This window comes from Grus americana, chromosome 6 (assembly GCF_028858705.1).
Source record: "Grus americana isolate bGruAme1 chromosome 6, bGruAme1.mat, whole genome shotgun sequence".
In the NCBI taxonomy this organism is placed as follows: domain Eukaryota; kingdom Metazoa; phylum Chordata; class Aves; order Gruiformes; family Gruidae; genus Grus; species Grus americana.
The window spans coordinates 8,080,978-8,108,477 of NC_072857.1; the positions used below are offsets into that span (position 1 = coordinate 8,080,978).

A 27,500-nucleotide genomic window follows, 5' to 3' on the forward strand; every position below is an offset into this window, starting at 1 on the left:
AGGAAGGAAGGGAACAAGGATATTCTGACCCTTTCCTAGGACATTTTCCACTAGTGGTGAAACTTACGGCTATGTAAGAGCATGACATAGGTATTAGGATATTTAAAAACATTTTATGAAGGATATTAAAAATATCAACAGTCTTTTTAGAATAGTCAATGACTACAAAATCACCAGTGTACCAATACCTTTCCTTTGTTGCTTGGAACGCTCCTGGGTGCATACTCTCTGTCAGTTACCTTTTCACGGAATATGCCTTGCATTCAGGTTTTGATTATAAGTAACTTCTTCAGGTAAATGGGGCAGTGCAGCAAGTAGGCATATTGGTGTTTCAACTACTGCTGCAAATCTGTGGATGTTTATCAAGCAGAAGGATGCAGCTTTGAACAGTTTTGCTTTTATAACCTTACAACTTCTTATGCCTGTGACCTTTGGAGAAGCCTAGCAAAGTATCCCTTCCTAGTTTCTTAAGTTACCTTCTCTCTGGAATTTAGACTTAAGTGAACAGTAATAACAAAATCATCTGTACAACTCTGTGTATGGTAAGTAGACGCCCACTCTGAGATGAATATACCTGAAGGAACTGTCCTTTGCTGTGGTGTTCTCTTTGTCAGCATGGGTATCTTCTGGACAAGTACTCCCTTGACACCTTGTCCTCCTGCTCTTTACTTTCTGGTGCAATTCATTTGTGGAAGATGGGGAAATCAGATATGTACATGGTATCCTTCTGCATTTGCTAGGGAGAAGTGCCATATAGCTTCATGAAATGATACGTTACTGCTTTGCATTGCATTAGCTCTTCAAATTGCAAATCTACTCTTGCCCTATAGTCTCTTGTCCAGTTGCCTACGGCCTAGTCCAGAGCACTCCAGAGGCTTTCATCCTGCCCATGATTTTTGCTTTGAGGATGATCTTTGGAATTTCCCTTTATTACTTTATTACTGCCCTGTGCTGATTCTGTAAAGAGCCATCACTATTGCTGCCTCCTGTAGAGCCTTGTCTGCTGGTAAAGGAAGTGGGCATGTCCATGTGGCTGCTGGGCATGCGTGGGTAGTTTGTGTAAAGACTTCTTTCTTACTGAGAAAATGTGATGACAGGTTGGACCCTAAGATGGAGTGAGCCTCTCCTTCCAAAGTGATTGAAACCCCTTTTTCTCTCTTTTCAGATGATACCCCTTGAGAATATTTACACCAGGGTTTGGTCATGGGGAGCCTTACTGAAATTATATTGCGTGTATGCGTATTACATTTAGGCATGGAATATGGGTACAGTGGTGTATCCTACTCTTGCACCCAAAACTTAAAAGAATTAGAAACCACCTTTCATAGAAGAAAATGGCTGTCATACTGCCAGGTTAGTTCTGGCTCTTCTTTCTTTTCCTCTGACTCAAATAAGAGGGCATACTGATCTGTATGGTTACAGGGTATATTCTCTCTTGGTTCACAGAGTTAAACCCCCCTAATTTTCACTATTAGTACTGTATTTAAATTTTCATGTGTGGATTGGCTTTGCTGTACTGGTTAGCCTGACTAAATGAGCACTGTCTATTTAGGTAGTGTTGAATGAAAATAATCCTCTCAATGCAGACCCAACATATCAGTCACATTGAAAAAACTGTGGATAATTTTATCTATGCCATACATACGAAAGAGACTTGAAGCACAGATGGCAAAATCCACACCTACCCACAGTTCAGGGCAAACCTCTGTGGCTGGAGGAAAAACTCTTTTGTGATGAGTGAATGGAATAGTTAAGTGATCTGGAAAAACATCAAATGCATTGAGATAGCCTACACACTGCAAATAGCTAAGAACCTAACTCTGCAGCTCTTGTTTTATTCTCAGCCACCATGAGTTGTTCCTCACATGGCATGTACATGTCTCTCCTACCCAGTGGAACACAGCACAGAGTTTGCAACGTAAGTATTCACCCGTGCTTGGATATCTGCTTTATAGGAGGAGAAATATAGTTTCTATTTAACCACACTGAAAATTTGTAAACCGTTCGTTCTTCTGAAATATTTAGCCAAAATACTGCATCCAGGTACAGTGCTAGATACAAATTTTAGAGGTGCTTCCTTAGGCTGACTTATTAAAATGCATCATTTCTCCATGAATCCATTATCCCATATTCAAGCAAAAGTGAAGCAATCATAAACTTTGCTCTTATCCAGGCAGAAATGCATGTATACATACATTTATGCACGCACACACACAAAATCCTCACACATAGAATTTATATTAAATATGAAATAGCAAATGTATATATTTATACATTCTAAAATCTGTTTCTAAAAATGTGGCATCTGTAGACTTGGCAATGATTTTACTGGAGCTAGATCCAAAATCTATTTAATTTACGAAAGCCTTTCCTTTTACTTCACTGGTAGTTGATTAGGCAGTATTTGTGTATATTGCCTAGTATTACAGTGCGTGTATATATATGTAGCAGGGATATGTTGGTGTTCTGTACTGAAATTTGATGATCACTGTAGAAATGAGTATTACAGAAATTCTCAAAAGGCTTTGATTTCCAGCTTCAGGGGAATGACAGACTCTCCAATCACCTGCTACAAAGCTAGGAGCAGTGATCAGCTCTTCAGAAGCTAGAAAACAGGTCGTAAGAGTTTTCAAAAATCTCTGAGTTGTAGAAATGTCTGTTAGCTTTTATTGGCAGGTATTTAATACCTGGAGAATCAAATTTATTTGTGGGACTGTTGCACTAGTTCAGCTGCATGATTTTAAATACCCTATTCTGCAGTGACTAGTTGAACTCCTGAAGATAATAAAAGTTTTAGAAGGCCTATAACATTTTCAGTATGAAAGGGATCCCTAGCATAGCTCATCTGAGTCTCAGATATAAACAGTATTTCCCCTGCATGTTCTTTAAGAAGAGATTAGACCATGTGATAACACAATATATTTTTAATATAATAAATGAGAAATCAGCTTTCAATGATAGTTTGGACTGTTACTTGAATTCTCTTTGTTTTGTAATCTATTTTGGTTTGTGGGGTGGTTTGTGGGTTTTTTTGTTTGTTTTTTTGTGGTGAGAAAAAGGAGTAGCTGATCTAGATTCTGGCAGTTGGTGGTGGATTATGGACCATGTGCGATGAACAGTGAGCCCACTTAGTTCCTTTTAAAGTGCATTTTAAAGTGACTTTATTCCTTCTTCGCCCAGCAGCAGGCAGATATAAATACTCCGAACAGCTGTGATGCTGTACAGTTTGGTGTTCAAGACCTCCAAAGTAACTAAACCTGGTCATAGGTAAGCTACACCACAAACATAAACAAGCAATGTAACTGTCTAATTGGACACACATAAGCTTAAGATGTAGAGCATGACAAAAAAGCAGGAATCTCAAGACTGAGGCTGATCTTGCATCTTTTGCCTGTGTATTACAGTAATATTCCACAGTGGCTAGTAACTGTTCTTTTTAGAGTAAGCCCTTTAATGGGTTTAAGAGGCAGGTTTCACAGTCTTCACAGTTCTGGATGTCACCCTAATGAAAAATGTGGCTAGAATTATCTCAGCAATATTGCAGAATGGATAGCAAGGAACAAATGTTACTGAACAGCTGCATTGTAATTTTAATGCCTCTTTAAAAAAAATGGGCAGCAGAGCTGTGCTTGTGGCAGGGTGTGCAGTAGACTGAACAGGCCCCTTCCTGTCTGGAGGTGAGGTACCCAGCCATAGAGACTTCACCGTCACCTGCCCCTGCTCTGACTGGGGTACGTGCAGGGGTGGCTATTGCTGTGCAGGCAGACATTCCTAGCACAGCTGCTTAGGTCTGCATCTCCCCTGCTTCTTTATGTACTCTGTCCTTGGTGGCAGGAATAGTCCTTGCTCAATTCTTCCTGTTCCTTACTTGTGTGACAGCAGATTAGGATGTGTAGATAGCAAACAGAGGCTGCTGCGGAGGAGAAGGTAGCTGTGAGGAGAAGAAAAGCTGTGGGTCTCGGAAGGACGTGGATTGCAGTTGAGATCAAGGGAAGAGAAAACAGAGCCTGACATCTGCAACATCCCCAGGCATCCCTTGACACCCCAAATGACTGCAAACCAGAACAAACACTTTCAACCCCTTCTCTCTGAAACATCCTCTGACTTTTTCCCTTTCCATATTCTTTGTCCACTGACTTAGGTCTGAGTCCTCTTCCATTTTCTCTACCATGTTTCACTTCATCCCCATCAGCTAGAACCCACTGGTGTTCCACCAGAAAATCATTTGTTAGTGACCAAAAATCGAGCTTTTTCCTCCTGAGTTCTCACCCTTTGAGTACCAGCTTTCAGTTTTGTCTACACATGAGAAATCTTGGGCTGGCTGTGACTGGAATTTTATACTTGGCTACTGTCATCAGACTATAAGAGCTGCCATAATACAAATACTAAATGCAAGTAGGCCTAGCTTTGTTTAAACAGGCTGACTGCCTCTCATCCAGAAGGAACATGGTGCAGATTAGTGCAAGCTCCAAGTTACTAATGAAGGAGCATTCACAGAATGTCATTTGTATTTCATTATGGTAAGAATGAAAATAAGAGTGCCAGCAAGGCAAAGAGGTACAAAAGTCTTGCTGTCATGGGGCTAGACACAGAAGACAATTGAGAAAAATGTGTGGAGAGATACAGAATTAGAAAGTGAATGAATGCTGTATGCTTAAAAAATATTTTCCTAACTCCTGACATAGCAAAAATCTCTTGGGCAATTGCCTTGTGTGTTGTGCTATATGACTTCCCCTGAATGATTCAATACATAATATTCACTCTGTCACCCACTAATAATAAAATCCTTTCAAATTATAGGGAAAAAGGAATTAGTACATTTATAGTTTTTATTAAATTAATTACCTATATCACTTAATTTTTTTCATACTGAAACTCCAGAGGTTTCATTAGTGGGTTTATTCAGAGATTAAATTCTATATCCTTCATAAAACTGATTTGCTCAGCTTTGCTGAAAAAGCTCACATTACTCCTGGGTTTAGAGCTCATATTGCTCTCATTGGCCTGCAGCAGATTTTAATGCTAAGTTACAGTTCCTTGCAAAGTAATAGTTTTAACACAACCTCTTCACTCCAGCGGTGAAAACAGCCTGTAGAGATTTTAACATTTCCTTTTCTGTGGGCTATTAGGAGCCATTAGTGCTGAAAGATCTTGACAGAGCCTACAGAGATAAAGATTTCATGAATAAAAATCTGCAGGATCATAGGATAATTCAGGGCAGAAGGGGCCTCAGGAGGTCTCTAGCCCAGGCTCTTGCTCAAAGCAGAGTCAGCTGTGAGATCAGAATAGTTACTCAGAACTTTATCCAGTGAGGTCTTGAAAACTTCCAAGGATGGAGACTCTGCAACCTCTCTGGGCAAACTGTTCCACTATTCCTATGGCAGAAAACTAATTTCTCTTAGAAAAATAATATCATGGTAAGAGTCTTAACAACCAAGAAAATACAGAATTAAAATAAACTAGGGTAACCCAGCTCTCGGAAGGCAACGGAATATATAGGAGTTAGGAGTATTATCTTTTATTTATAGTACTGTAGCTGCCAGAGAATTGGATGAGGAACTGAAGCGTGTTTTGATGGCAGCTTTGCAAATGTAAGAATATAGTTTCTACTTCAAGAATATTAATACAAGTGTTAGTGGTTTATAATGTCTTTTCTCATGGTTCTCTTTGTCACACTTATCTCTGTAGCTCTGCTGAAATGATTAAAATGTTTTCCATGAATAAGGTAAGGGATGGTTTCAATTAATAATTGATACAAGAAAGAAATTTTTTACAGTGAGAACAATCAATCGCTAGAACAACTTTTCCAGGGGTGTGGTAGAGTCCCCATCGCGGGAGGTTTTCAAGATGCGATTGGACAGGGTGCCAGATAATCTCATCTGGGCTCCCTTTCCCATGAAAGGTTGGACCAGATGATTTTCTGAGGTCCCTTCCAACCCAGGCTTTTCTATGGTTGTGTGAGGTTCTTTACACTGGTAGAAGTAATAAAACCCCCAAATAACCTATGTAATCAAAAAAGATCGAGTAATCTAAGATACAGCAGTGAATAAAAAAGGTGGAGAATAGCACAGTATTTGACAAGAAAGTTAGGTTTTTAGTATTGCATTTTAGGGGTATCATATGTTAACAAAACTGGGAACTAATTAGACTGCTACTGACAATCTTGTTTTATTCCACACGGTGTCATCGCACGTCAGGGACTATTTTAATGAAGTTGAAGTGTGGTGGTGAAATAGGTTCCAGGATGTAACAGACATACTACCAAGTATATGAGACCCCTTTCCCTCTCCACTGCCCCAAAACAACTGTCTCTGTGAGCTGCTAAGAGAAAGTTGACACATTTTTGCAGATTGTATTTGTATGCATCACTAATTTTTTTCTGAATCCTTGATTCTGTGACACCACCTTTGTTGTGTATGAGAGCAGATTGACTTGAGAGGAGTAATTACGAAGAGCTTCATTACGAACCCTTGTTGGTACTGTGCCACTGTATTCCATTTACCAGAGAGACAGGAAAACTTGTTATCAGTCACCCTTGTGTAGCTTACCCCAGATCTCTTTTGAGGTATTATGTAGCAGAGCTTGTCACTTGGGATGTATTTGTAACATTTTATTTTATTTTATTTTATTTTTTACATAATTTTACAAAACAAGTAGCCAAGAGTCTTAAATCTGCAGTCTTCAGGCTGACTGCTGCTCACATGGAAGACCAATCTCTTTGGCTGGAATGGGTCAACTCATGTGAAGAGTAGTCAGTGTGGCAAGAGCCATGCTAAAGGTAAAATTGCTTTATTACATTGAAGATTAATCACCATAGAGATCTGGGTGAGATTAGTCTTTAGTTCTATGATGGAAATATTATAGAATTTTAGTCTTATCGCTACCTGTAGGGAATCGTAACAAATAATTACAAATGTAGGACAGAATTAAGGATAAATCCCTGAATTAGAAGGCTGTTTTGCTGTGTCTGCTAGATGCAAATGAATTTAATAGTTGGACTTTTTCTCCTTAGGAGATTAATTTTGTGATAAAAAGAGGGGGGAAAAAGTTAATAATAGCAGCTTGAAAATTGACAGTTTGTGGAGATGGAACCCCTTGAATCTCAGTATTTTTCAAAGCTACTTGCTTAAAAGCCATTAACATATGCAAAGTAACAAATTTTTGATTAAGGGAAAGAATTTTAGTTGTTTACAGTGATAGATTTCCTTTTTTGGTTTCCTTATGAGTTGTGAGAATTTGCTATCAAAATGAAGAATTGTGTCTATTGGAGCTCCGTACAGGGAATGTGTTATGGAAAAGATGAGGGGACAGCTGTGTGTCATGTAATACAGTTACACTGATCTTATTTTGATGGATGTGAGTGCAAATATGCAGGACTGGTGTAATGTAAAATGAGTATTTAATAGGGTTGTATAAATGTAAATGGGTTATATGTTATAAATGGATTGTATATGAGTTGTTTTTATCTTCTGGATTTTCAGACAGAAATACTGCATCAAAAACACATCAAGAAGTATCTATCAAGACACAACAAACTAAAGAAGACTTGGTGGCTTCACTGTTAAAATTGTAATATTAAATTCTCTTTACCGACAACTTTAATTACAATTACATTCCAAGTGCCATTGCTCTAAGAAAAAACCCTTTGGAAGTTCGAGATTCAGTTGACCTAGGAGTTGATTATTGCCTAGAAGTCAGAGACATGCCCTCACCTTGTCCTTTCTGAATTATTCTTTAAACTATACTGTATTCTGAAAGATTCCAGAAAGCTTATTGTTTCTGAAAATCAAATAATGGCTTTCTGTTATGTTTTAAAATGTTTTGACTAAATTACCTCTGTTTCTCTTTCTTTTTAGAAGCAATATATTACTTGGAACTGAGGGAAATTTCAGATTCATGCATTCCTCATTAGATCTTTTCTGTTGCCTGTCAAACCTGCAGTGATCAATTATTTTGCATTATAGATCAATTATATCTCTAATGATGTGGTAGATATTTAGTGGGAAGCTCTTACTAACTCACATAGAGATGGCTGTAAAATAAGTACAGGATCTCCAATAGCTGCTGGAGGTGTAAGTAAGTGGCACTGGTGACATATAATATGTGGAGATGTGTTCATCATGGGTATCGCTGGACAGAGAGTACCCTCATGTCTTAGCAGGAAGATACCAATGTTCTGGAATATGAGGGCATTAGGTGGAGCACCAGTTACTCCAAATTGCTGACAGTCATCATGGGGAACCTAGAGACTGAGGAGCATTTATTGCTCCTGGTTTGGAATCACCATAGTGTATCTGTAAAATCTTCACTGGGATTTCAGTCAAACCTCACTTCTGTCTAACTCCTCTTTCATTAATTTTTATGGGTATTTCTGAGTTGACTTGAACTTGTTTAGAAATGGCAGTTGGATCATCTAATTTAATGGAATGTTATTAATGTAATTGCATTTGCCAACAACCTTGGCACTAACACCCTTCGTGTACAGTTGGAAACACTATTTAGTTACAAAGCAGTCGAGTAATTGTTAGCAGATGGAAGTTAGCAGGCTTGTATTAGAGTTTTTGTTGTCTAATGGCTTGAAAATAAAGCAAGCTTACAGTAACCAATTACAATTTGTTTATTATGTACTACAGTTAAAATTTCAGATTAATTTTTGGAGGTTTCTTATTTTGTACATTTGTAGCTGAATTTTGCATGATTTGAAGTCTAGGTAGAAATTGTTTTTCTGGAAATGAGATTGAAAGAAGACACTATGTAGTATTTTGTTCTAGTGGTTTTGCAGATAAATTGATACACTCAAGAAGACAAGAAACATACGTGTTTGCACTTAAAGTACCATGCCATTACTCCTGAATTTTGTGTGGCTGTGGATTCAGAAAGCCAGCATATAAAGTAGAAGCTAGGCTTGCTAAATATGATGACTGAATGCTGATTCAAACCTCAGACTGCATTTCTGTCTGCTATTAATACCCTTGTCACTGTTACTAACATCTTCCTTTTTTTCTTTATACTTTTAGCTATTTCTGGTTAAGTAGGTGTATGGGAATTCTTTTGACACAGTAAAACTGATCTGGGGAATAAGAGAAGCAGCTCAAGATTGCTGAAGTCATTACTTACCTGCTGGCATAGGCAAAGATGCAAAATATTTGTTGCTAGGCTTGGGTGGTCAGAGGGTTTACGGACATAACTCCAAACTCTCCAACATATGTAAGAACCAAATCCAGCCAGTGGTCAAGGCAAGTGCTGTTTCCCTGGACATATTAGACTTGTGCCAGCAAGGCTCCTGTCAGGCCCTTAGGGAATGCTTGCCTGTCTTCCTCAGATGATGTGTGCAGGGAATAGAATGTGTGCTAAGGAAAGGTGATGATGCTTTGCTGTCTTCTCTTTCCCATACTCTTGGTATTCAACACACGTATTGGCACAAGGAAGTTTAATCCGTTGTGTGCATCTCACAGATTGGTGGCTATGTTGGTTTAAGCCTGCTGGGAATGATAGAAAAGCTTTTCTTTCAGTGTTGCTTTCACATGAAATGTCAGCATATTCTTGCATGAAGCATACGTATCTTATGTCAACCTGTCACTGGCTCAGCAAATGGCCTTAGGCGAGTCAGCCAACTTTTGTGGACCAGTTCTGTGTTCAAGTTACCTATGTCTGCGTTTGCCCCAGGTAAATGAGCAGAACTTTTAGTATATGTTTCTGTACCTCATCCAAAAAAAAAAAAAAAAAAATTACAACAGAATCTATTGTGAAGAATTGTGCAGTGTAACCTTCTTAGGTTATGGCAGTGCTAAATATTACAGAATTAATACATAAAGGTTGTACTGAGAAGTTTTGAGTTTGACAAAATAGATCAAGAGGCTCTGGCCAGATCTCTGTGCGGTGATCCACAGATAGAGTGAAACTGCAGATCTCTGAGAAGAATCTATTGCAGAACAGGGACCTGCATGCAAATATGCAATGGAAAATGGAAAGCCCTCTCATTTTCAATTTTACTCATTCTTTTTGGGAGATGAACTTCTCCCCGTCCGTATTACCATTTAATGATCACCTTTCACTGCAGGATTGTAGAGAGTCCATCCTGTGAGTTTCTTCCTCTATCACAGATGATGAGCCAGATTTTTGTTCTTGTGTTTGAGTCTAGAGGAAGGACCCTAGGGGAATCAGACTGTCACAAGCCTTTTCTGCCTACTTTTTACAACAGGTTATGTTTAAAAAGAATGAGGGCTGTGTTGCAATTTACTACAAAGGAGTTAAACATCTCTCTTAAAATCAGTGTGGCAGTGTTTTTGCCTATCTCATCTAGCATAGCACTCCATTGCTAGGAAGGATGCTAGCCTTATGTTGTCTGGACTACTCGGTAGAAGATCAACCCCTTTACTGAGGACTTGTCTGTAGGATTATGTGGATTGTCCACAGTGTGGTTTAGTGTTGCTTGTGTTGGGGAATAAAATGACCTGCTGCTCGCCTGTGTGGCTGCTGCAGCTGCATCTTCTGACCTAGGCAGAGCAATGCCAGTTCAACTGCAGTCTGTAGATTGAGCTTGATGTGAATATTACATGTGCTGCCAACCACCAGATGGCCTGATGTCTGAGTCGTTGAAAATAGTAGCATGCTACCAGAATAATTATAGCATCCGTAAACTGAACTAACAGATAGGTACCAAATGATGAATAACAAAGGAAATAAAACTTTTGAAGAAAAAAATGTACATCTAGATATTATGTCTTAACTATCATACTTTAAACATTAAAATTGCTCTTACTGTATATCTATCGTAATAGAATTTTATATGAAGAGCTTTAGTAAAACAGAGTTATGGATATATCAATACTGCAGTAGACTGGCTATTACTGTTTGTGTAGAATAAATCAAAGCCTTATATCTCATTGTATTTCACAGCAAGAGGAACTCCATCTCAGAGTAGTATCAGTTTGTATGAACAAAAGCAAGTTTTCTTTTTTACTGTGAAGTTCTGGGTATGCATTATGTACTTTGTAAGCCTTGTTGTGCCTCTGTCCTATACAAAACTTAATTATTCTCTGTTACTGTATCTTCTCTTCATTAACCCATTTGTTTGCTTTTTATAGGATTAGGTTGTATGCTCTGCAGAGCAGGTATAGAGAGTGTAATTCTGCACAGCACCTAGTCTGATAAGACTCTGATCCTTATTTAGGTATTGAGAGGCCCTTGGACAGCCTACAAAGTCATGCACCTAACCTGCTGAATTTTTTTTACTATCTGCACTTAAAATCTCTTTTCTTGGAGATTTGGGGAGGAAACAGATGTTTCAGGTTCTGTTATGTTACTGACCAGATTTACCAAACATCTGTCCTGGTTTGGTAAAGAGAATTAAGTTCCCTTGATTATTTCTAATGGGAGATCCTAGCAAAACAAACAAACAGAAACAGACCTCTAGTGGACTCTATGATAAATCATCAGGAGCAGAAGAGAGACGTCTTTCTCACTCTGAAACATCGTCTGGTTTGCCCTGTCTTCTCACATGTAATCCAGGTTTTAAGAACTGGAGAGGAACTGGACTTTTCATTCTCTTCTTTAATTCAAGTCTCTATCTTTAGCTCCTTAAGATTTTTTCATTATTAATATTCTGTTGTGTGTTATCCTTCAGCAGCGGGAAAGTTGACAACTCCAAATATGCTCTTAACATTTCTTTTTATTTTTCTCTTTTTTTTTCCCCAGAGCTTGTGTTATCTTGGGTGTCATATTCCTCCTGTCATCTATATGTATTGTGATCAAAGCCATCCACGATCTTGCGAAGAAGGTGCTTCCAGAAGTGGTAAGGTGATTTGTATTCTTTCAAATGTTCTCTTTATTCCCTACGCTGCCAGCGAGACTGAGAAAGGCCAGTGCCTCCTTTCAACAAGCCCCGTTGAACTCAGCGAAGCTGTAGGAGGTGCATTTCCTACCTGGCTGCACATACTGATCCTAGTGTTCAAGGAGTATTTTTTCCTTATGTGATGTAGTCCAGTCTTTATGGGTTTTTATAGGCTTGAACCCATCCCTTCTTCTCCATGGTTACCTTTATGGGCCAAATCTTTCTCAGCATAATCACCTACAACTTTTATACAGGACTACAGGAGTTCACTTACAGAGAGGAGGTCTCTCTGGGTTCAATGAAAGTAGTAGAATTTTGAGGAGAATGTTTCCACAGTTTACTACTCCAATGGCTTCAATATTTATTTTAATGTGGAAAAAACTGTATTTTTTGGATTGTATTTGTTTGTTTTCCAGCTCTTGCCTCCAATTCCAGAGCATACACGAGTAGCAGGAATGAAACAGGTGAGGGGAGCATGCTGGGTGAAAGGGCTGGGTTTTTGCCTGGCTCATCATGGAGCATCACAAAGGGCTTTTCTCCTGGTCTCGGCTTTCTTTTGGTATGAAAGCCAGCCCCTACCTGGCCTATAGAGCAGCCCTCCCCAGCGGCCTTTCTCTCAGCTGTGCTCTGTCCTGTCCTGCTTGCTTCCTTTCAGTACTGGGTATTAACTTCCCTGAGCTCTACTTATCCAAACCAGCTACTTACCGGGAGAGCCATTTGGCATTGGTTCCACTCTCAGAAGACTCTTGCTAATGTGCTGAAAAAAAAATGAGGCTTCAGTTCAGTTATTGTGTATACAACCTGACTTGGACCTTTTGTGTTCAGCATTCATGAAGTTTGGTCTATTTGTAAGTTGGTGCAGATTTTTTCACATCGGGGCTTCACCCTGCCAAGTACCATTCTCAACACACCACTAGAGAGAAACCTAAACTCCTCGCTTTCAACCAGGAGATGGAGGCAGAGCTGGAAAAAAAAAGTCAAAATAGAATTTCAACTTGTTACCTACTGTTAGCAGTGTAGATGACCTACTGGGTCCTGTGCTTTCATGAAAACTTCCAAGAAGCTGGGCAACTACAGAAACTTATTTTCAGTAGTTTAGCGAAATTTGGGCAAAGATGAGTAGTGTAGCAAAAGCCCATGAGCTAATGCATTACTGAATTGCAGCCAGGTGTGTCGTCTGACCACAGGTGATTCATGTTCTCTTCACATTTTACTTTTCCAGTCTTCATAATTTACTGCCTCCTCAGCCCTGCCAGCATAACAGCATGTGTAGTTGTTCACCAGCCTTGTTCTGTCAAAATGATCTAGGTTAGCTTAAACACTTTTAATAGTCAGTTCTTAAACTCAACCAAAACATTTTGACAGAACTAGGTTAGGGAGTGAGCATGGATGCCATTGTGCAGTAAGGCTGAAGGAGATCCTGGTAAGGGTGAGGGGAGACCCTGCAGTGATGGCCAACTAAAGGACAACCTCTTAACTCAGCTGTACCCAAACAGTGCATCTGGCTATGGTTTGACTCCTATTTAATGTAAAAAAAAAAAAAAAAAGCAATATATAGTCTCGACTCTGTGAAGCAGAAGTAGAATAAGAAGGGAGGCTGCAATAATAATTAAAACACCCATTTGGTGAATTTATGGTAGTGTAGATCAGATTAATTTGATGTCTCAGCCTAATTCATTGTGGGCAAATGTCCTAATAATTCCAGTAGTAGGAGCAAAAGCTTAAAAGATGTCATCTATATCTCTTTTGCCATTACAGGTACTGTCTACAGGTGAGGGCTCTGTTTCTTACATGGGGAGAAATGTCTCCTATTTGCAGCATCAAAGTGGTTTATGACTTGCAGACATGTTGTGCTTCCTAATTTTTAATTTTTGAAATGCATTTACAGCAGGAAAAACTATGAAATCAGAGCTACAGAAAGGTATCCTTGAAGAGAAGATCCCATTACATTTCAAGTGTCCCATAAGAATAATTTGTACAGGTCCCTTTTGTCAAGGATTTGCCTTGGATTCAGACTTTGGTGCACTAAAACTGTGTCAAGCAGTATCCACCCTAACTTTTACCTACTTACATTTGACACAGTATCAAGATAAATAGGTAATTTTGTTCCTGGGACATTGACCTGAGTGTTCTTGCTCATTTAGGCACTCAAGTACTATCAACAGTTTCAGAGATGTATCTGGCAGGGCACGGACTGTGGCTGGCTACTGGCAGGGTAAAAGCCACATGCACACACATAAAGGATTTTCATACCTTGCAGTTCTGCCTGGAAAGTAGGTTAGAACAAGGGATGAAAAAAAGATGGTACTTCTGTTCAGTGTCTCTTAGATGACATGGCAAGGATTCTAATTTCAAAAGTCTTTCAGTACATCTCCCTGTAGGAAACTGATTCAGTAAGGGTTGCATGACAGGTGAAATATCTCTGTGTAAAGTAAGAATAACACTGAAAAATGGGGAGACCGAGAGAATGGCATTGCTGCTGCAAGTCATGGCCAAGGAGGTATTATGCCCAAGAGTTGCTACATTAAAAACAGTTGGGGGAAAAGGATGTTGATTAATAGAAACCTTTTCTGTTGCTCTAGCTGTGCCTGAATCTGATGCTGATTTTTCTGTTTGCGTAATGCTCCTGTAGCTGGTCTGTGTCTCAGCAGAAATAATTATTCTTCCCAGTTGTTTTGGTCTTTGCTGATGGAGTATGTTCTCAGCTAATCTACAGCTGCCCAGGTGATGTCATTAGCATCTTAGAAGAGTGGAAATCTGCTCAAGTTTAATCAGTGAGGCAGAGACATTTCTGCCTTTACTCCTTTATCTAGGGTGCTGACTTCTACTTCTTGGACCACCATTGAGGTAATTGCTAGTAGAACTAATTGCTAATAGAACTAATTCCTGTAATATCTTAACATGTAATTTAGCTATAATGTATGGACATATATGGAAAAATAATAGAATAGCATTTTCTGGATTTAATTAATGGGTTTTTGCATAGCAGTGAAGTAACCAAGTTTTGCATCAAAACAGTGACCAGAAATGTTTTCTTATGGTGATTTCTGTATTACCAAGATTTCATATTAGCTACTCTGATGCCATGGAAGTATCCTAGTGGTGTGAACAAAAGCAGAACATTAAGACCAAGGAAAAGTAGTGTAACTCCACTGGTGTCCCAAACTGGCATAAAAGTAGGGTGAAGAGCTCTGCGCTCGATTAAGATGACGTATGCTTCAACAGAAGTTTCACGTGTGAGTCATAGTCACATGATTTTTTTTTGTACAGTTTGTGTCTTTATTAATCTTTCTTGAAGCAAAGGTCGTTGAAGATGTGGGTACTTTTCAAAGCGTCTTGTGAAATTTTAGATGTGTGACTTCAATTTTAGGGGAGATAATGTGGCTAAAACCCAACTGGAAAATGTTGCTCTTGGTTTTCAGATGCTGAACACAAAGCCAGTATTGTCAGTCTCGGAGACAGAAATGGTTTGGAATACATTGCTCTACTGTTTGTGGGGGATCCAAGATTAATGCAGTGTTAGTGCAGAGCACCATGACTGACTGCATCATTTTCAGAACTGTAAAGTCCCTTTTTACATCTTCATTTGTGGTAAACTTCAGTGACTTTGTCAGAACTGAAAATTGGGAGCAGTTAAAATGAACTCTGATAAATTATAATTTCCATAAGTTTTGGAGAAAATAGTATGATATGGACAAGTTTAATTTAAGAAATGAAACAGGTCAAGCAATTAAGTATCCATGTGTTAATTGTAAGGTGCCATGATTAAAATACTAGAAGCATAATCAGTCACTTCTGAATCATTCTGGATCAATTATACAAAATTGCATATAACATACATGGATTACTTATCTGTCAGTTCTTAATATACATGTAAGAAGAAAGATATTTCTTTGGAAAGAATTTATGAGCTCTTTAATGTAGAGATTCTGTTGTCCTTGAAGTGGATCTCAGTAGAGTTGTTTTCAGGAAAATACTCCCAATGAGAAAAGATAGACAATTCACATGACTAAGAAATCATTTGAAAAACTTTTTCAAATGTTTTGAACACAGATTTTATTTTGCTTATGTGGGCATTTAGAAACAGGAGTCTTCAGTGTTTTTGTCATTTCATGTGATGATTCCGGGTCTGACAATCCTCAACAGGATTCAGAGAACCAAAAGGAGAATGACAGGTTCACATGTTAATGGCATTTCCAGCTTGAGTACCCCATCCTGTAAGGGGATTAAATGTCCACAGTTTCTTGTTAGACTGCAGAGAGGAGCTACTTAATGTACAGGACAGGAGCTCAGGTTTAGCTCGATCAGGTATTTTTCAGTCACCTATTTGAATTCTCTTGTATTCCATGCTGAATGTAATTTCGTTGAAACACTTGAATGGCAGCACTCCTGATCTGCACTGGCAGAGAAGAAAGGAGAGTTTCCTGACTTTCTGCATTCCTTAATACTGCTTCTGCCTTTCTTTTCTGCTTTTGTTTGCTTTACCTCTTTCTCTGTGTTAAGTAAAAATAAATAATACATAGTGTATGTCATTACACGTGCTTTCAGCACAGGCAGTGTTTTCTGTAATTCTTTTAAATGCTTCAGAACCTTGGGAAACACAGCAATTGGTGTATTTCTCCTTTTAGTTCCCTTGCTTGATATGCCAAGGATTGTAGTTACCTTTGAAATAGCCTGGAAGGTGGGATATGGATGATTAGATAAATTGGTTTAAAATATGGATGATTTTAATGATAAATGTTTGGAATTTTGACTCCTGATAGTGTGTATGTTTTCTATATAAAACAGCAACCATGGCCATGGTGTGTTGGTCTAAAGGCCTATCTTTGGTTGTCACTTTCTTTGCGGCTTTTTTTTTTTTTTTTTTTTTTTTTTTTTAGTTTTATCTCCTTTTTCAGATGGCAAAGTCTCAAGAGTGCACAGGATTCAAAGTATAGGGGTCACCAGGGATTTCTACAATATGTCCATTTTTTCAAATTACTATTGAGCACTGAATTGGTATTTTTACAGCACTTTAACTGTAAATTCTATCTCCTGCAATTAATAGCAAGTTCAGAAATTGTCTCTGCTACATAAACTTAGGGTTTTCTCTGTGCATAGTACTTTAGATAATAATTAAAAAGAAGCCTGCCTTGAAAAATGACTTCCTGTGTCAGGAGAGTTGGCCAGTGAATTAATTATACACTTACTATATAATTCTGTATTTGTATTAATTCTATACTACTTAATGTCATGGGGACAAGTTTCTTTTCAAGAAATTGATGTGTGTATATATATATTAATCCTCAGGGTTTCAAAACACAGTCCCTTGTGCTAGCATTTTCAATATTTGCAACATAGAGCAGTGTTTTCCAGCAACTGATCCATAGAATTGTATTGCTTATTGTGTTTTTAAATGAATTTAATTCACAAAGTCATGAACTACAGGGTTGATGATAAGGCAGATATAGGAGAAATATTGCATAAATATTGTATATGTAGACACAGTTTCTCCATGCATCAACACATACGCGCAAGTCACTCTCTTTATCAAGCTGTGACCTCCATTCTCATTTGTCTGAAAATATTTTTAATTAAAGGTTTTTTATTTTATGAATTTAGAAATTTTATGACGTTTTCCACTTGTCTTGGAACATGTTGGCTTTGAATTAAATCTTATTGTTTCTCTCCTTGTCACATAGCTGGGGTGCTTTGGTATTTAGGTAAGATTTCCTGTAACATGTAGGTGTACATATGCTGTAGAGAGCCCATACATTGTCCCCAGCCCTGCCCAGAATTTTTAAATCACACTGTCTTAGACTTCATATGCATGTGCTGTACAGTGGATCTGCCCAAACATTTATGTGTATGTTTGCAATGAGGAGTAGCTGTGAACGTGCTATTGCACACCTGGAAAACTTGAAAAAAAGATCACAGAATCCAAAGAAAATAAATTTCTTGCAGGAAAGAGAGATGTGCCATTAATGTGTGGGAACCTTACAGCTACAAATTCCACTTCTTTCTGTGTTCTTCTATTTTTTTTATATAGTTGTGAATTTCTTATATGGCTGTGAATCTTTATTCTTTGAGGGTCTGCTTCAGCATGACCTGCTGCAGTTCTTATTTCAGTTTCATATCATTGACCCCTAAGGAAATATTTTTCACTGATCAGATCTTTCTCTTCGCACTCCCCCTCCCCCTGCCTTTTTCTTTGTTCCTAATACACTCGCTAGAAGTCTTGGAAGAAGTAGGCCAGCCACTCTTCTTTCTGGGGTGTTTGGAATTAGGATTTCTGATAATTTTAGCTATTGTTCAATACACCTGACTTACAAACTAAGCAGTATTTGACATTTGGAATATAAACCCTTCATTTTTTAGTGTGGAACGTAAAATAGAATCACTTCTTGTTGGCTAAGAAATGATTTACTATGTTTTTTTCCCCCCTAGCTATCAGATTCAGAGTATTTTCCCTATTGTTACTCGCAGCATTTGTTCTCCAACTATGTTAGCCATAATAAGATAATTCTCGCTAGGAAAAGGAATTACCATTCCTTTATTGATGTTTCAGAGAGCTATATCCATAGCCAGTACTGACCCTGAGGATTTGGTATGCACACATTTGATTACAAATAAGGAGGAATAGTAATATTGCATAATATTGATGATGATATGCTTGGATTTCTGTGTAAATTTTAGTGATTTTTTTTAATATTTTGTTAATATATTGAGAAAGGAGTTTAAAATGCAAATTAAACATAGGTTTCGAGCATTGTCTTGCATTTGCATTGCTAGTGTTAATGCTTGCCATCTCCCTGATAAAAATCCTTTTTCATTTGCCCCTTTACCTTTTTCATGTCAACTACTTTATATTCTTGGATAGTATAAATATAATTTAAGGGTAAATGGTGTATTTTATTTTGACTGTTGCCACAAAGAATTCACAAACCTTTTCTTGTTTATTAAAGAAGGCTAAAAAAGCTCAACCCAGCCACACTGAGAATGACTGTTTTAATTTCACCTGGGGTTGTAAATCAATATCCATTTACTATTCAGTTACTGCTTGCATTTCCCTAGGTAATAGTATAACACATGTAATGTCAATGCAGTTTGGCATTTGTCCTCATTAGTATGGCAAAGGACACTTTTTTGCAAGAGTAAGCGAGCATCATGCCATATTTCTGACATTTCCTGCAGAACAAAGAAGGAAAAAAAACTAATCAGTTTGTGTACAAAAGACATACAGCACATCTGACATGGCGCCTCCAATGCTTTTATAAATGAAATCACTTGAAAGATTAGGCCGTGTGTAATTCTATCATATACTATTGATTAGAGTTGAAACGGAAAGCTACGGATGGCACAGTGTAGCTTTATGAGTTATAATTTATTTACTAATTTAATCGTATATAATAAATATGAATATATGTAACAATGTCAACAGCTGAATTGTAGCTCAATAGCAATATAGCAAATAATGTTTGTGATTATAAACACATAATATATGTCCTTATACATACTTATCTATAAATTTCTAATCTCTCCTATATATATAATTTATTGCTTACCATTTCGAATCAAAGTACCATATACAATAATTATACATTAGAATCCTGTTTTATAATTGTTACCTATTATGAGTGGTTTGGCCTTAAACAATTAATTTAACCCTAAAATACACGTGCTTCTTACAGGTTGGTGAGAATGTTGTGGATACATGAACTAGTTAGTAAGCCAAGGTTAGGGAAAAAATATATCAACTACACTTTGCTCTTGGTTCAAGCGTTTGGTGGAGAGTCTTGTTTTCAGACTTTACCAGACGGTGATCAGAAATAAAAGTTGGCAAGTGCTAGCCTCTTGGTAGGTTATGTGAAATGTGTGGCTGGTCTCAATCCCGTGCTATTGGAGAAATGGCAGTCTCACTAGAGACACTTCCAAGGGTGGACAAATACCAGTTTAAATTATGTTTTATAGCTGTTTGATCCTAAAACAATGTAGACAAATTCCGGGAAAATATGAAGCACAAGTGATCTCAGAGTTTCAAGCAGACCCTTTGCAGGAGTCCTAAGGTCACCTAAGAGAGTTCTCCAGAGTTCATAGCCCCATGGTTCCTGGTCCCCGTGCCCCCGCCACAGCATTCGGTGCACCCTGTCTTTGTTATCTGTTTCTTGAAGAAGCGCTCTGCACTGTGGAATTGCTTTGTCATGGCACTTCAGCACCAAAGATAGAAGTTCAAACATTCATAAGATTTTTTTTTTTGTACTAATAATAGATCTTTATATCTCTGTGTGAAGAGACTGTCTCCTACTTGAGTCAGACACTGGGCTGTTGGTTTGTTTTCTGACAGTGAAGTGCAATTAAAACTCTTGTTCCTTTTGAAGTTAGCTGGTGAGAGAGACCCTCCGGCTTCCCAGAAGGTCCCTCTAGACTGATTACATAAACTATTTATTACTTGGGAGAAAGTGTGATTGATAGAGATTTGAACTTTTTTTTTTTAAAGTGTTTGTATTAGAAACATCTCCATTACTATCTATATAAACAAAATCCTTCAGTGGGAAAGTGGGGGAAAACCAGTCCTTTTTGGTTAAGTAACATGCTGCACAGAGGGGCTTTTAGTGATCCGACAGGCAGCATGCCCAGATGGTGAGAGAGCTGCAGAGGGAACTGGAGGAGCAGGAGGCAGTGGAATGTGTGTGGAGGGGGGGATGAGGAGCAGGGTGGTAGCAGGACCTGATGGGTGCTGAAGAGGATGGTGACCAGTCACCTGGACTGAAGAAGGGTCATTGTTGGGTCCTGTGACACAGATGGTGAGATGCAGAGATGGGCACAATTAATCTTTAACCACACAAACTCAGCTCAGTTTGTGCTTGCCATGACATTGCTCCTGCCAACAGCATCTGTACTGTTCCAGAAGCACATCCCTACTTTCTCCGCGAAGATGAGCAAGGCTCAGCAAAGAGGTGCAACAACATGAGACACTGGCTTCTCTGTGAAGGAGAAAAATGGCATGGAAAAGGTGGTACCAGTAATTCCCAGCTCCTGTGGGAGTGGGTCAGCCTTTGGGCAGTTCACAGAGGGAAGCTAAGGAGAGGGCAAAGAGTGGAAAGAAACCTGCAGCTGTTGTGGGGGCAGGACAAGCAGCTTGTTTTGGGGTCACACTAGAATGAGATACCAAGGAGGGCCAGAGAGGAGGATCGTACATAGATTTTAATCATAATATTGTATGCGTTGTGACCACGGGGGAGGAACACTGAACTTCTTCCTCCCATACTGATGAATACCTTTTTTCTCAACGCTGTGCACTTCAGACAAAATGAGAACATTCTTACATCCCAAAAGTAGAAGTGAAAGGGCTGTAATTTAAAGAGAAGGGATGGAGGGGAGGACTTGGTAGAAATAATATGTGAAAACAGAGCAAAGTTTTAGGGTCAGAATTAGTGAGATGCATTCTAGGAAAAGATTAGAAGCCCAAATCAGCTGAAATGTAGTTACTAGGCTAGGAATTGGGTTAAATTATCTCCTCCTAATAAGCCAAGTACTGAAGCATCCCGTGGCGCGCTTTTTTTCCCAGTTTCTACAAGAGATTCAGAAAGAGATCAAAGTTACGACATCATCATCAACAAATTTTCCTTAAGCCTTAAGATTACTGCTGCTTTTGGTGAAATGTTTGAAAGCGGGGACAGAACTTTTGTAACAATTTTGAAGACCCCTCTTAGCTGCACTGGTGAGGACAATGCATTTGGATAAACTGCAGGAAGGCTGCCTGCTGACTTCTATTATTCCTTTCCTAGGATCAAAAAAAGAGAGCATCCTAGGAAAGCTTTCTTTTTGGAAACTCTCACAGCATAAAATCTTGCATAAAATGAATCTTAAATAGGGACATTGTAGCTATTAGAGTGCTGTGTAATGAGGTGGCAGTCCAGGATGGACACCTCGCTTCATGTACAGTGCTGTTTTATACATGAAGCCATCTAATAAGATATATGTGTCCGTTAATTAAGGTCTCATGTACAGCATAGTAGTAATGAGGGAATATGATGAAAAGAAATGGAAAAGGAAAGAGCTTTATTTACCACGCTGATCATATGGAAATGATCAGAATTTAAATTTTTATCATCTGTCACAATTTGCTCCTGCATTAATTAAAATAACACCAAGGATGTGTACAGTGAGTCTGGCTAGATGCTTTTCATGGTCTTAATGACTGTCAGATGGGAAGGCAAGGGGTACAGAGAGGGCAGGACTGCGGGACGATCCGGAGGGAGATGGTGCCAGATGGCCAGTCTTATTTTATTAATTTAGATCTCCATTATGGCTTCTCTTTTCTTCATTTCTCCAAAGGATGAGTTAGTTTAATGGGAATCATTTCACAGCCACAGTATGACGTGTTTAACTCTTTGGAGCCCGTAGCACTGCAGCAAAGTGCATGTGTCAGTTGTGTGTCCCCCCGGCCGCCCAGCGCTGCGAGACCCCAGCTCCTGCCCGGGTGCTTAGCCCACAGCAGCCCTCCCTCAGGTAATTCATTGAATCCGTCTTAGCAGGCGCTTCCTACCATGATGTCCTGACTCGCAGCATACCAGTGCAGCCAGGTGCTGTCCTGAACTGGTTCCAGCTTCTGATCGCTGCAGCAAAGCAGTGCCAAGGCAGTGTTTTGAGCCATCGTCTGGGCTGCTGGCTTCACCATGTATTTTGGGCTGATCTCTTACAGCTGCAAAACCTTCTTGTTAGTAACAAGTAGCCTCAGTCATTTTCCTCCGGCTCTTGGGTGCCTGGATGCCCAGAAAGCATAGCAAAGTACTGAGGAAAGTGAATTTAAAAGATTTTTTTTTTTTTCCCCTCATCGGTTTTGTCTCGTCTCGGGTGTGCTCAATTATGAGGTATCTGCCGCCTCCCCGTGGCTGTTGCGAAAAGCTGCACACAACTGGGGATAATTATTTAGATACTATATCCATTCAGAGGTTTAGAGATTAAAAAAAGGAATATCATCTTCTGAAAATCTATTTGGCACAGTCGAAAGCCAGAAACTTCTGAGGTGTTTGCATGAAGAGCAGGGCTTTTTGATTTCTTCCCTTTCTGTGTCCACTGTAATAACAAGCTTCGATTTGTCAGGTCTTCTGCATTATCAGTGGTTATTGGATAGCAATAGCAACGAAATGAGCTTGTCTTCTATGATTCAATGAAAAAAACCACCAAACTTACGAAGAATTTCTATTTCCCAAATCCTCTATAAAAAGTCTGTTCATTAATTCACTTTATGAGTTGATTCAGAAATCTGTATCACATTTAAGTCATTCTTGGATTCCAGTAAAGCAGCTATACTAATTCTGATCTCAACCATGTAACTGGAACAAATAGCAAGATGCATTTCTACCATGAATTTAGTGACTCATGCAGGAAAAAAATCTGAATTCATCCCAAAAATCTGTAGTACGTGCCATAACAAGGAAAAAACCAAACCAGCTGAAAATAATGTGCCATGCACAGGATAAAATCTTGCACTGTAGCACAGGGAATAAAGCATAACATTTTCAAGATTCTGAATTAAATGCTTGGACTTCTGAGCATCTGTGTCAATAATTTTCAAAATCTCTTATATTGGGATTCATATTTTTTTCCAAACTATGTGACCTCATATTGTTTGCAGGTCCATTCCCAAGAAGCTCATAGGTGTAGGAAAACCACATTTTGTCAGCATGAGGCTGACGGTAAAACAACTTTTGATATAGCAAAGTGTGTTGGGTTTGCGTGGCAAGGTTTTGGTAGTGGGGGGGCTACAGGGGTGGCTTCTGTGAGAAGCTGCTAGAAGCTGCCCCTGTGTCTGATAGAGCCAATGCCAGCCGGCTCCAAGATGGATCCGCCCCTGGCCAAGGCCAAGCCAATCAGCGCCTCTGTGATAACATATTTAAGAAGTAGAAAAACACTTAGAGAGAGAGAGAGCTTTTGCAGCCGGAGAGAGGAGTGAGAAGATGTAAGAAACTCTGCAGACACCAAGGTCAGTGCAGATGGAGGGGGAGGAGGAGCTCCAGGTGCCGGAGCAGAGATCCCCCTGCAGCCCGTGGTGAAGACCATGGTGAAGCAGGCTGTCCCCCTGCAGCCCATGGAGGAAGGATGAGGGGGTGTAGCGATTCCACCTGCAGCCCGTGGAGGACCCCACGCTGGAGCAGGTGGAGGCACCTAAAGGAGGCTGCGGCCCGTGGGAAGCCCACGCTGGAGCAAGTTCCTGGCCGGACCGGTGGACCCGTGAAGAGGGGAGCCCATGCCAGGGCAGGTTTGCTGGCAGGACTTGTGACCCCGTGGGGGACCCCACGCTGGAGCAGTTTGCTCCTGAGGGTCTGCACCCCGTGAGAGGGACTCCATGCTGGAGCAGGGGAACGATGAGAGGAGTCCTCCCCCTGAGGATGCAGAAGCGGCAGAAACACCATGAGATGAACTGACCGTAACCCCCATTCCCTGTCCCCCTGTGCCGCTGAGGGGGGGAAGGTTGAAGCTGGGAGTGAAATTGAGCCCGGGAAGATGGGAGGGGTGGGGGGAGGTGTTTTAAGAGTTGATTTTATTTCTCATTCCTCTACTCTGTTTTGCCTGGTAATAAATCAGATGAATTCCCTCTCTAAGTTCAGTCTGTTTTGCTCGTGCCGATAATTAGTGAGTGATCTCTCCCTGTCCTTATCTCGACCTACAAGCATTTCGTTATGCCTTTTCTCCCCTGTCTAGTGAATGAGGGGAGTGAGAGAGCGGCTCTGGTGGGCACCTGGCCCCCAGCCAGGGTCAACCCACCACACAAAGTAATTTATGCTGTCACCTCCACTGGGTCTACAACATTCAGTTCTGTGCTAATGACAAAACTTGAGCTTTGCTGAGGAGAAAGACAAAGACAAGAAGTAGGGATGCCTGGGAGCCATCAATCTGTGAGGTGATGGTGAAATAAGAGATCTCATGTAGTCATTGAGCATTGGCAAGTGAGATGCAAGAGAAACAGAGCGTTGAACTGTTGATTATTCCATTGAGCACTCACTCAACACACGTTGCCTGTGGAAAGCTGGGGCTAGCCACTGGCCTGTGCATGGCTGAGAGCACATCAAGTTTGCACACCCCTTTGCTTTACTCTTTTCATCCCCTCCTTGCTCACCATTTAGTGAGCGAAGGGCCTTCATGCTCTTGAGAGCATCGCAGGGAGGTTTGCTTGCCATGCTTCTTGTTACAAATGATTAAAGTGAAAACCAAACTCGTGCGTCTATGGGAAGCTCACATGCTGTATGGTAGTGTGGGAATGGCACTCTGCAGGTTGGCATAGAGATCACTAGGTTGGTGGAACATATCATTCTGCTTCAGATGATTATTATTTTCCTTGCTAGGTTGACAGCAAGCAAATATTCCCTAGCAGTCCAAAATTGCCTGGGTATTTTCCAGTCATTTTGTTAGAATAATTTTACGAATGCTTTTTATCCTACCTTTACCCAGTGCTTGAGTTCTGTGTTCTCACTGCTTCTATTTTACTCTCTTTCCCTCAGTGCATTTTGTCTTAATATTTAATATCGTACCAGGACTAGAGAGAATGAGTTTATGCTGAGAGTGAATGAAGTAGACTTTGGAAATTATATGACATAAAAAATGGTATAAAATTATATTGAATGATCTATTTTGCGATGCGAGAACATTGTACCAGTAATATAATTCCCAGTATCTTCCTAAGCAGCTTTCAAAACCATTTTTTGATTTCTTTGGATTTTGAATTGCTGTTAAAATAATGAAAATGGATGGAGCTGATGATGATTCACCATGACAATGTTTACTATCAATGGGGATTTTTGCCAGAGTATTTTTAATCAGCAACAGGATCCCAATGGCACTGGCCCACTTAGACCTGCAGATAAAAAAAAAAAAAAAAAAAAAAATCTTGCTAATTTCCTTTATTCGTACTGATGTTGCAAGAACTTAAATTAAAGCTTCTATTAAGAGTAATAAATTAATCTATTTCAAAGCTCTGTGGTTAGATGGCAGGCAAACAGGCTAAGATCTCGCTTGGGTTTCTCTGCATAGCCCATGGGCTGATGTACCTCCGAGGGGGGGAAGGCAAAGGGACTCCCTTGAGGCACCTTATTGCAGTGCCAGTGTTTCAGTGCGCAGGAACATTTCCTCCCACGCCAAACAAACACCAAATAGTCAGCAGACAGAGGTAGGTGCCTTCAGATGACCTTTTAGAGAATGTGTGTGAAACAAGAATTACTCACTCTTATCGGCCCTACGTAGACACGCAGCTTTCTGTTGAGAGAGCCTAGGGAGCCCGTGTTATAGATTCAAATTAAGCCATGTGGATATTTCTGTAGCTGTGAAATGAAAGTCTGTGGAAAACTTGTTTTCGAAGAAAGAGCTAAACCTGACTTTGCACATCAGTATCTCTTACGGATGTAGCTTGGACCAGACTTTACCTTAGAAGAAGGAAATGAAACAAAACCAAAGCAAGTGCAGAATCAGAAACAATATCTGATGGTTATTTCTCACACCAAAAATCAGCAAAGGTCTGGTAAGTGGGAGTCTAATCTCAAGCCTTTGTTCTGCATGTGGGGACTTCATTGCTGATTGCACGAGACGCTGGACTACTAGGCAGTCTGCAGTCAGCCCTGCAGGTGTGTTACTTCCTGATTCTGAGAAATTTGGGTCAATTCAAAACTTGTTGCTTGGAACTGTCATCAGTTATGTTTGCAAAAGCAATTTCAGATGGCAAGATAAGCAAAATAAGCACCAGATGTTGAAGTCATAACTCAGGAAATCTTTTTCTCAGGTTGTATACTTCAGTGGCACAAATAATTACACAATAACTACTACTATTTGTTATTTAATATATGGAGCATGACCAGAAGGCATACTAATGTCTGACATCTTTCCTTTCAGGATGATTTTCTGTATAGTGTCTCTGTTTTAAGTGGAATCCTTTGCACGGTCTTGGCAGTAATCAAATTTATGCTGGGAAAGGTCCTTACAAGCAGAGCACTGATAACTGATGGTGAGTGTGAAGTTCATCCTGTTGCATTTATAGACTCTTCCAGGGAATGTTGTAGACACGGAGGATATGCGTGACCCCTGCACGATGACAACTGTGAAAGAGCATTGAAATAAAAAGGCCACTGGGAAATAGGGAAGATAAAACCCCAAACCCTGATCTGTGGTACCACTAGGCTCTTACATAGATACCTTAGCTGAAATGGGTTTGTCTAGTGGAAGTCAAACAGTTAATGCGTGGATAGTAAGCAATAATAGAGAGTTAGAGGTAGAGCATGTAATGAATTAGGTGTGTATTAGTCAGAGGTTACTACAGAGGGGGGATATGACACCAATTTATATAGCTTTGGTTAAGTCATGTCTATACTCACTGCCTATGCCTGGTAAACAATTTCATCCCTACAGTTAAAACGAAGCAAGTCTGTTGCAGAAAATGCTGACCTGCCTTGAGCAGAACTCACAACCATCATTCATACATACCCCCTGTAGACGTAATTTGCCACCACAGTGCTTTTCCTGCCGCTCAGTAGAGCTGGTGGAGCATCACATGTGTGCAACAAAGCCTTTGCCTGCTTGCAGCCCCACACTCCTCTGGCCCTGCCTGAGTTTGTCACGAGGTGAATCTTGTCCACTAGATCCTTAGCAGACCTCACTGCCACTACTGTGTTGGCTCAGGTGCGTAGCGCCTGGCTGC

The 27,500-nt window shown here is 39.8% G+C and overlaps 1 protein-coding gene across 2 annotated transcripts in view; it reads left to right on the forward strand.

Moving 5' to 3' along the window:
* Positions 1–27,500, forward strand: part of TMEM163 (transmembrane protein 163) — a 100,766-nt gene that overhangs the window by 66,849 nt on the left and 6,417 nt on the right. Inside the window, exons 5-7 of one of the 2 annotated variants that reach the window (XM_054829879.1) lie at positions 11,698–11,794; positions 12,250–12,297; positions 26,699–26,810. In XM_054829879.1, the coding sequence (XP_054685854.1) occupies positions 11,698–11,794; positions 12,250–12,297; positions 26,699–26,810 (257 nt within the window). The remainder of the gene's footprint in view (positions 1–11,697; positions 11,795–12,249; positions 12,298–26,698; positions 26,811–27,500) is intronic. The other variant, XM_054829880.1, reaches the window with a different exon arrangement.